Source organism: Canis lupus, chromosome 15 (assembly GCF_003254725.2).
Source record: "Canis lupus dingo isolate Sandy chromosome 15, ASM325472v2, whole genome shotgun sequence".
Classification (NCBI taxonomy): Eukaryota; Metazoa; Chordata; class Mammalia; order Carnivora; family Canidae; genus Canis; species Canis lupus.
The window spans coordinates 14,091,227-14,101,914 of record NC_064257.1 but is presented as its reverse complement, the minus strand read 5'-3'; the positions used below and the strand labels follow the sequence as shown (position 1 = coordinate 14,101,914).

At 43.2% G+C, this 10,688-nt stretch overlaps 1 protein-coding gene across 3 annotated transcripts; it reads left to right on the top strand.

Annotated features, from left to right (window-relative positions):
* The first annotated feature begins 35 nt into the window (after window positions 1-35).
* LOC112642556 (cytochrome b-c1 complex subunit 6, mitochondrial) lies at window positions 36-9,786 on the top strand. 3 transcript variants are annotated; one of them, XM_025420231.3, is made up of 5 exons: window positions 88-220; window positions 4,392-4,418; window positions 4,907-5,054; window positions 5,164-5,325; window positions 9,574-9,786. In XM_025420231.3, exons 3-5 carry the CDS (start codon window positions 4,992-4,994, stop codon window positions 9,604-9,606), a joined length of 258 nt encoding a protein of 85 aa, XP_025276016.1. In that variant the 5' UTR covers window positions 88-220; window positions 4,392-4,418; window positions 4,907-4,991; the 3' UTR covers window positions 9,607-9,786. The 3 variants fall into 3 exon arrangements, with proteins under 3 accessions (XP_025276015.1, XP_048950387.1, XP_025276016.1); XM_025420230.3 differs by lacking the exon at window positions 4,907-5,054 and having other exon boundaries at window positions 36-220; XM_049094430.1 differs by lacking the exon at window positions 4,907-5,054 and having other exon boundaries at window positions 53-220; window positions 4,395-4,418.
* The last annotated feature ends 902 nt before the right edge of the window (window positions 9,787-10,688 follow it).

Genomic DNA, 10,688 nt, shown 5'->3' with positions numbered 1-10,688 from the left:
TAGTAGATGCCAATCCGAGCGTGTGTTCGCGACTACGACGAGTCTGCCGCACTTCCGGCCAGACCGCCGGATATCCGCCGAGTGACCCTTACAAGTCCTTCTTGATCCTGAAGTGGAGTAGGTGCCGCTGTTGCTGCTGGTGTTGAATTCAGAACTGTAGCGGGACATGGGGCTGGAGGACGAGCAAAAGATGCTGACCGGGTCCGGAGATCCCAAGGAGGTAAGGCAGGGCGACCGACTCGACCCTCTTCGCTGCCCGGCGGGAGGCTCAACACCTAGCCCGCCAAAACCCACCGGGCCCTGTTGGCCCTGGAGTCGCCCCTGGAGTTTGCACCGTCCGGATTGCTGGTTCCCTTGACCCTTCCCCAGAATTTGTCGATTCATCTTGGACAAGTAGATGACTAGCCTTTCTCTAGCTCCTGGTTTCCCCCGTCTGTGAATGCAGTGAAGGTGTAACGACAAAGAAATGCTGTGTCGCCTAAACTTTTGTAAAAATTGTATTTTTATTTTTAGTCGGTCAGGTGTTCCGAGACCCTAGTTTGGCAGGTTTAGAGAGCAGGCTGACCAGCGCTAGTGCTTCTCTCCACTCGGGTCAAGAATCCTGCCACATTTTCTGTGCAGGTTCCGAAGATCTGGCCTTATGCTAGTTTCTGTAAAGAAGTGGTGGTTTCTTTTTTTCGGTAGGGGTGAAGGTGGGAGATATATTTGGGGACAGTGTAGGAATGTGCCCCATAATTCTGTGCTGATGGAAGAGGGAGCTCTTTGCCAGAGTAAGAATGCCAATTTAATAATTATTTTTTGACTGCTTACTATTCCAAGTTATTTATATGTACCAATCCGTTTAAGCGACACACTAGTCCTAGAAGGTGAGTATTGGGTACTGTTCTTATTGTCATTTTACAGATGAAAAACTAGCACAGAAAGGTTAAATGTCTTTTCTAAGGACCACAGCTGGGAAATCATGGAGCCAGGACTTGAACCCAAGCAGCATGGTTTCTGACCCAACCAAGACTTAGTCACAGTGCTTCACAGCTTTACGGAAGCCAGCTACCTTTGTTTTCCAGTCACATTTCCTATCCTTTGTTCTCTAGTCCCTTCAGGGCAGCTGTTCCAGGTTTATGGGTTCAAAACAGATGGAAACTAGTTTATCCCAAGATTTTTCCTAGTCTTATTATTTTCAGAAAGAGGAGCAGAATGAAATGGAACCAGCCTCAGGATGTTCAGCAGGAAGTATACCAGAAAGTTCAGCACTCCTACCACAGCAGTAGATGAGAAAAAGCAAGGAGTCAGTTTTAAAATTAAGAAAACTGAGGTCTTTGGGGCGCCCAGGTGGTTCAGTTGGTTGGATGTCTGCCTTCAGCTGTGTCATGATCCCAGGGTGTTGGTATCCAGCTTCGACAGGCTTCCTGCTTGGTGGGGAGTCTGCTCTCTCTCCCTCTGCCCCTTGTCCACCCCTACCCCTACTTGGGCACTCTCTCTCTAACAAATAAAATATATTTAAAAACTAAGGGCTTATGAAGAACCTATACCTTTTGGACATTACATCTTTTTGTTTAGTGTGACCTTGGTTTTTGTTATTGACTGAAAATTTTACATGAAGTAGTCCATATTCAGACTTGGATTTGTTTTTCTACATGTCCTAATATTTTTTCATACAATATTATCAAAATGATCAATGTAGTAGCATTGCTAGTAGAGAAATGATACAAAGGTCTTGTTTCTAGGATACAAATTCCAGGTTTCTTTTTTTTTTTTTTAAAGATTTTATTTATTTATTCATGAGAGAGGGAGAGGGGCAGAGACACAGGCAGAGGGAGAAGCAGGCTCCATGCAGGAAGCCCGATGTGGGACTCCATCCGAGGTCTCCAGGATCACACCCCTGGCTGAAGACGGCGCCAAACTGCTGAGCCGCCCGCCGCCCCCCGCCCCCCGCTGCCCAAATTTCGGGTCTCTAACTGAAACAATATGATTTCCGTTTTTGTGTTTTTGTTTGTTTGTTTGTTTGTTTTTTTATGATAGTCACAGAGAGAGAGAGAGGCAGAGACATAGGCAGAGGGAGAAGCAGGCTCCATGCACTGGGGGCCCGATGTGGGATTCGATCCCCGGTCTCCAGGATCACGCCCTGGGCCAAAGGCAGGCGCCAAACCGCTGCACCACCCAGGGATCCCTGATTTCCGTTTTTTGGAAGAATTTTTTCAGTATGAATTTTTTTAAAGAGCAAGGGTAAGAAACCTTAATGAAAATCTAGAATTTGGGACGCGTGGGTGGCTCAGCGGTTGAGCATCTGCCTTTGGCTCAGGGTGTGATCCCAGTCTGGGGATCGAGTCCCACATTGGGCTCCCTGTGAGGAGCCTGCTTCTCACTCTGCCTGTATCTCTGCCTCTCTCTGTGTGTTTCTCATGAATAAATTTTTTAAAAAGAAAAAAGTAAATCTAGAATTTGACATCCTAAAAATCTTCATGTTTAGAAGAGATCTTTGCTAATTTTGAGGATAAATAGCAGCCTTAGCCCTCCCAGCTTTCCTGAGTTTTGGTCTCTTCCCCAAAGGGCATGGTAGGGACAAGCAGATTGTGTTGGATTTTTGAAAACATAATGAGGGATTGCTGAACTAGTTCTTGGTATTTTCCTATATACCTTTTCTTTCCCTTCCCCCAAATGTGGATACATGGATGTGCAGGCAGGCAAACAGGCTGAAATATTGATCAGACTCTATTGTGCTCCAGATTTAGACCTATAATGATGCTTCCATAGGGACTTTTTTGCTCTCTTAGGAAGAAAGGAAACAAAGTTTGAGGTTGTGTACCTGAATCAGAAGTAAATAGGTAGAAGGTGGTATTTCCAAGGTTGTGAATGGAGCACTGTACTGTAGACCTTTGATGCACTTAGGCTCATAGTCTATGTAGAGACCTGGGAATTCAGCAAGTCAAAAAGCAGTGACTAACGTTTTTAGTTAAGCTCTGGCTAACGAAGTTTAGGTTTGGCTATTTTCATATTCCTAGTTCAAGTTCAGAGTCTAGAAAAAAATGTTAGTTTTCTTCCTAATTTCGTTTTGGATAGAAGGACTAAACTGAGCTATTTCTGGTAATACTAGGGCCTACCAGAATTTCAAACAAAAATTTCATGTGAACATCAGCTTGAATTTATATCAGAAAATGTCTAATTGGGGCACCAGGCTGGCTCAGTAGATAAGAGCATGTGACTCTTGATCTCAGGGTGGTTGGTGAGTTCAAGCTCCACGTTGGGCGTAGAGCTTATTTTAGAAAAGAAAGAAAGAAAATGTCTAATTAGTGTTTGTTATCTGTAAAGTGGAGCCCTTAAGGGGCTGTTGTGATTAATCAAATTACAGATATGAAAGTAATTTATATACTTTATTTGTTTGAGAGAGAGAAATCAAGAGAAAGTGTGAGCAGGGTGGAGGGGCAGAGAGAGAGGGAGAAGCTGACTCCCCCTGAGCAGGGAGCCCGATGTGGGGCTCAACATGGAGCTGGATCCCAGGACCCTAGGATAACAACCTAAGCCAAAGGCCGAGGCTTAACTGACTAAGCCCCCAGTTGCCCTACTTTATGTAGAGTGTCCTACACACTAGGTTGTTGCTAATGAAAGTGGATAGTATGTCCTTGTTGAAATGTACTCTGGGTTTGTTTTAATTAGGCATGGTAAGGTTATAGACTATAGACATGGAGACACTTTTTTTTTTTTTAAGATTTTGTTTATTTATTTATTCATGAGAGACACAGAGGCAGAGACACAGGCAGAGGGAGAAGCAGGCTCCATGCAAGGAGCCCGATGTGGGTCTTGATCCCGTTCCCCAGGATCACGCCCTGGGCTGAAGGCTGGCGCCAAACCTCTGAGCCACCCAGGGATCCCAAGACACTTTTTTTTGAAAGAAGAGTTTACTATTTATGGATCCCAAGAGAAGGAGGGGAAGGCATACTACCCAGGGCCACATGGAGAAGTGTGTGGGCCAGTAGAAAGAGCAAGGGAAATCAGCTCTTGATTTCTGAGGGAAAGAATGGGTGAGGCAGGATAGGTTAGCCCTGGAAAGTTTAGTAGGACTGGATTATTTGAATAATTTGGGGCAATAGGGGTGGTCTAGTTATTTGTACTTGGCCCTTAGGGTGATTAGGGCAGGAGCAATAATTGGTTTAGTGTAGGAGATGAAGTGATTGGTGGTGTTTTGGATAGGTTGGTTTACATATGAAAGGTATTGTCCCCTGGGAGGAGCTTTCACACCAGAATTAGCAAAACCTCTAAAATGTCAAAGCATCATAAAATAGAGAAAATTTAAAAACAATTAATACAGTGTTTTTCCTCAGTAATTACAACACCAGTATGACTAGGAATATATGTCCTAAATTGCTGCTGACATTAATTTTGTTTTCCTTTTGTAGGAGGAAGAGGAGGAGGAGGAATTAGTGGTAAGAGCCGTCTCAGGTTTGGAACATCTCAGTAAAAGGAAGTTTGAGCTTCATGAAACTCTAAGGGCATTTTAAGGAGTCTTTACTTGACATCTTGGAGAGAATGGAAGTGGAAAAAGCCTTTAGTACTGTCTGTGCTGTGGAGTGTTTGGGGGTGTGGGCCTGGGAAACTGAATCTTCTGGGTTTGGAGCTGCTTTAGTCATGGTATGAGAGAGCACAGCAGCATCTTGAGGGCCTGGTATTCAATTTTCTATCTGCTTTTTGCGGTTTAATAAAGGATTCTGGAAGGAACTTTTCTTATGTAGCCCTTCTCCTTATTAACATTGCCCTTCTAGCTGGGCAGCTGGGGCATGTAGGCCTGGCTCTCAGATGAGGGGAATTCAAATTCACAGACATTACATAGCCCAAAATAATGTGTTAATAAGTGAGGCCTCCTATAGATCTACTTCAAGTTTGGCTAGGTTTCCTTTACCACCTTGTTTTTCAGATAGGACTGAGGCTTTCAGTGCATACTGGCAACCTTGGAAGGCAGGAATGTGAAACTTTCCCCTACTACTTAGCATCAGAATTGAATGGGAGACCCCATTCTGCCATTTCTGGCGGCAGTGTGGCTCTGCCAGCTGGCCTTCTGCACGGTAATTCAGAGGCAGCACCTTGGTTTGGTGGTTGTATTAATCAATCAGATGGTTTGTGAGTCTCCTCCTAAAACCCCCATTTTGGTTCTTTTCTCTGTTTCTCCTTTAGGATCCCCTAACAACAGTGAGAGAGCAATGCGAGCAGCTGGAGAAATGTGTAAAGGCTCGGGAGCGGCTAGAGCTCTGTGACCAGCGTGTATCCTCCAGGTCACAGACAGAGGAGGATTGCACAGAGGAGCTCTTTGACTTCCTGCATGCAAGGGACCACTGTGTAAGTTAGCTGGAAGTCAGGAAGGGGAACGCTTCTGGTGGCCAGGCCAACCTGGTTCTGACAACCTTCCACACTAGGGGCAGTTCTGTCAGTAAGCATTTACTTATTGGCCCATTCACGTCAGCTACAGTGCTGAGCACTTTATGTAAATAATCTTACCTAATTCTACTACTTTCACTGGAGATAGGTGTCGTTAGCCCCATTTTACAGAAACTAAGAAACTGAGGCTTAAAGAAGAGAAACAGTGTCCCAACTTGGACTGCTAAACAGTGGAAACGCTGGATTTTGTACCTTTAAGTGGTAGGCTATTCTTTAAAATCGTTTACATTCTCCAGTATGTCTTATACATTGCAGTTGGTCCAAAAAGTATTATTTTCCTTTTTTTAAAAGATTTTACTTATTTATTCATGAGAGACACCGAGAGAGAAAGAGGCAGAGACAGAAGCAGGCTCCATGCAGGGAGCCCAATGTGGGACTCGATCCTGGGACTCCAGGATCATGCCCTGAGCCAAAGGCAGACGCCTAACTGCTGAGCCACCCAGGCATCCCAAAAAGTTTTCTTTTTCTTTTCTTTTCTTTTTTTTTTTTTTAAGTAAATTTGTATTTGACTCTTACATCTAACAGGTATTTTATTTAAAGATTTTATTTATTTGACAGAGAGCACACGAGCATGGGGAGTGGCAGGTGGAGGTAGAGGGAGAAACAGGCTCCCACTGAGCAAGAAGCCTGATGTGGGGCTCACTCCCAGGACCCTGGGATCATGACCTGAGCTGAAGGCAGACACTCAGCCGACTGAGCCACTCAGGTGCCCCCATGTAACAGGTATTTTAAATAAATTACAGAGTAGGCAAAAGTTTGATATGATTGCTTATATTAAAGCTGATAAGCATATGAGAAGGTGCTTAACACCATTAGCTCTCAGGGAAATACAGATCAAAACCACAATGGAACTATCAGTTCACCTATCAGGATGGCTATAATCAAAAACATAGGGAGAAATGTGTGAAGGGGGTCAAAGGTAAAAAAGAAAAAATAAATGACTTTTTTTCCCCCCCTCTGAAAAAGTTAATGATCTCCATTCAACCAATTTTATTTATGCTTCAAAAATCCCAGGGCACCTGGCTAGCTCAGTCCATAGAGCACACAACTCTTGATCTTGGGGTCATAAATTTAAGCCCCATGTTGGGTGTGGAGCTTACTTAAAAAAATAAATCCCAATATAGGTGTTTTGTTTTAATTCTGTAATATACAGTGGAAATACACAAATGCATATGCACCCCACCCATTAAACACATTGTGACCATTAAGGAAGATATTTTATAAAGATAGAAAAATCTGGCATCCCTGGGTGGCACAGCGGTTTGGCGCCTGCCTTTGGCCCAGGGCGCGATCCTAGAGACCCGGGATCAAATCCCACATCGGGGGATCCCTGGGTGGCGCAGCGGTTTGGCGCCTGCCTTTGGCCCAGGGCGCGATCCTGGAGACCCGGGATCGAATCCCACGTCGGGCTCCCGGTGCATGGAGCCTGCTTCTCCCACTGCCTATGTCTCTGCCTCTCTCTCTCTGTGACTATCATAAATAAATAAAAATTAAAAAAAAAAATGTAACTGAATTATACTGCCTAGAGATAACCCTGTTTTCTTGTATATACTATCAGATTTTTAAACAAAATGGAATCATAAGTACATTTAAATATAAAATATGAATAGAGGTATTACATTCCTTTTTCAACATAATTTTAGTGGAAAGAAGGAAAAATTTTTTTTAAACTTTTAATTTTTTTTTTAAGATTTTATTTATTTATTCATAGAAATGCAGAGAATGAGAGAGAGAGAGAGGCAGAGACACAGGCAGAGGGAGCAGCAGGCTCCATGCAGAGAGCCTGACGTGGGACTCAATCCGAGGACTCCAGGATCATGCCCTGGCTGCAGGCGGCGCTAGACCACTGCGCCACCTGGGCTGCCCCAAAGAAGGAAAATTTATATACAAAATGTGCATCTGTAATTCTTCATATCATTAAAAATAGATGGGTGTTGGTGATGTGGAGAAATTGGAAACCTCATATACTGCTGTTGGGGCTATAGATTGGTATAGCCCTATAGAAGGTGGTCTGGCAAAAAGAAAAGAAAAAGAAACTGGTCTGGCAGTTCTTCAAAAAGTTAACATATGACCCAGTAACCCTCCTAGGTATATACTCGAGAAATGGAGAGATATGTCTATACAAAAGCTTGTACACAAATATTCAAAGAAGCATTATTCACAATAGCCACGAAGTGGAAACCTAAGTGTTCACCAATTGAGAAACCGATAAATGTAATATATCTGTTATAATGGAATATTATTTGGCAATAAAAAGAAATCAAGCACTTTACTAAAAAAATTAAACTCTGCTATATGATCCAGCAATTCCATTTCTGGTTGTATAGTTTCTTTTTTTTTTTTTTTTTTTTAATTTTTATTTATTTATGATAGTCACACAGAGAGAGAGAGAGGCAGAGACACAGGCAGAGGGAGAAGCAGGCTCCATGCACCGGGAGCCCGACGTGGGATTTGATCCCGGGTCTTCAGGATCGCGCCCTGGGCCAAAGGCAGGCGCCAAACTGCTGCGCCACCCAGGGATCCCTGGTTGTATAGTTTCAAAAGAACTGAAACTCTGTTCAGTTGAACAGAAACTTGTACATGCATGTTAATAGCGATATTCATAGCTAAAAGGTGGATGCAGCCCAAATATCCATTACAGTATAGACATACAATGAAATATTTAGCCTTAAAAGGGGAAGGAACTCTGACGTGCTACAACCTGTATGAACCTTGAAGACATGCTAAGTAAAATAAACTAATCACAAAAAAACATGTCATTCCACTTATGAGGTACCTAGAGTAATCAAATTCATAGAAAGTGGAATGGTGGTTGTCAGGCTTCAGGGAGGGGAAATGGGGGATTATTTAGTTTCAGTTTGAGAATATGAAAAAATTCTGAAAATTAATAGTTGCTAGTGTAAATTAATGCCACAGAAATGTAGAGTTAGGGACGCCTGGGTGGCTTAGTGGTTAAGCATCTGCCTTTAGCTCAGGGCATGAACCCGGTCTTAGGATCGAGTCCCACATCAGGCTCCCTGTGAGGGGCCTGCTTCTCCCTCTGCCTGTGTTTCTGCCTATGTCTGTGTCTCTCATAAATAAATAAAGTCTTTAAAAAAAAAAAAAGAAAGAAAGAAACGTAGAGTTAAAAATAGTTAAAAGAAAGGCCCCTGGCAGGCTCATTCAGAGGAGAGTGTGACTCTTCATCTCGGAGTTGTGATTTTGAACCCCATATTTGTCACGGAGCTTACTTTAAAAATATATAGTTAAAATGATAAATTGCATGTTATTTAAATAGTTTATGAGCCAAGCACTGGGTTGAGATGTAGGAATGAATGAAATAGGCATGGTCCCTTCCTTTAGTTGAACCAGCATAAAAGACAAGTAGAGGGCAGCCCCAGTGGCTCAGCGGTTTAGTGCCGCCTTCAGTCCAGGGCCTGATCCTGGAGACCCCGGATCGAGTCCCACGTCAGGCTCCCTGCGTGGAGCCTGCTTCTCCCTCTGCCTGTGTCTCTGCCTCCCTCTCTCTGTACTCTCATGAATAAATAAATAAAATCTTAAAAAAAAAAAAAGTAGAATACTTAACTCTTTCGGGTATAAACTTCTCAGGATGGCTTTCACTGATGCTCCTATTTAAACCACTTCTCCCACTCCGCTACCCCCTGCTCTCGTAATTTCCTCAGAGCATTTCTCAGTAAGTTAACCTCATGTGTGTATTATGTTTCTGTTATTAGTCTCTAAGTTCCTCAAGAGACAGAGATACTGCCTGGTTTACCAATGTAGCTCCCTTAGCACCTGACATATAGTAGATATTATATAAATATTTGTTACGTTAATAAACACTGATATGGGAGGTATAAGTTTCTGTGGGGAAGACAGAGGAGGGACAGACGTGTGGGGTAGGAGTTCGTTTAGAGAAGGCTTACAAGAAATGACATGTAAACTTAAATTCTAAAGGAAAGCTAAAAGGTGAAAAAGTGGGAGAGAGTTCTAGGTAGAAGGGAAATAGTATTCATGTAACTAAAAGTAGTTCACTAGCACTTAGGGGTGTGGGTATGTGGGAACGCTATGGAGAGAGAAGGGGCAGTAGTGTGTTCCAGGTCATGAAGGACCTTGTAAGCTATGGCATTAAAGCTGCCAGTTGATGACATCCTTTTCTTTCCCATCTAGGTGGCCCACAAACTCTTTAACAGCTTGAAATAAATGTGCATACTTCACCCCAGCCTTCATCACCTGGGCATCAGGATATTTCATGGTTTTGACCATGCATTTGTTTCGTATCCGTCTAACTGTATGTTCATGTGGACCTCATGGATTTTGGCTTAGACAGTAGCTTCTAAGTAATTAGCAGTGATTCCTCTTAATAAAGTCCAATGATCTGCAGACCTGTTGCCTCCTTTCCTTTTTTTCTTTAATTTGAAAATTTCAAACATAAGACTAGGTAAACAATAATCAACTCCCTGGTACTCATCACCTAGCAAATCTCTCTTTTTTTCTTAAGATTTTATTTATTTGATAGAGCAAGGGTACTACCTGGGGGAAAGGGCAGAGGGACAAGCCAACTGCTCAGTGCTCAGTGGGAGCCCAACACCGGGCTTGATCCCAGGACTTTGAGATTATGACCTGAGCCAAAGTCAGACGCCTACCCAATCGAGCCACCCAGGCACCCGCCAATGTGTATGTGTAATGATAAGGACAATGTGTAATGATAAAGACTTTTTAAAGATGTATGTTGGGACACCTGGGTGGCTCAGCGGTTGAGCATCTGCCTTCAGCTCCGGGCGTGATCCAGGAGTTCCTGGATCTAGTCCCACATTGGGCTCCCTGCATGGAGCCTGCTTCTCCCTCTGCCTGTGTCTCTGCCTCTCTCTCTGTCTCTCACGAATAAATAAATAAATAAAATCTTAAAAAAAATAAAAAATGTACTTTGATGCCAAAGTCACAGTTAAAATGAACAGTGATGGCTTAATTTCATTGAATACCCAGTCCATATGAAAATCTAGCACAAAAGTGTCTTGACAGTTTTTGGTCTCAGTGTCCAACCAGGTTGTTTTTTTAAACAAAAAAAACAAACAAAAATTTTATTTATTTGAGAGAGTGTGCGAGAAAGAACATGAGTTGGTGGGGGTGGGCAGAGGGAGAAGCAGGGAGCCTGAGCTGGGGCTACATCCCAGGACGCAGGGATCATGATCTGAGTCCAAGGCAGATGCTTAACTGACTGAACCACCCAGGCACCCCACAAGGTGGTTTTTTAAAAAAATATACGTGTTTTAAGAAGGAATGAG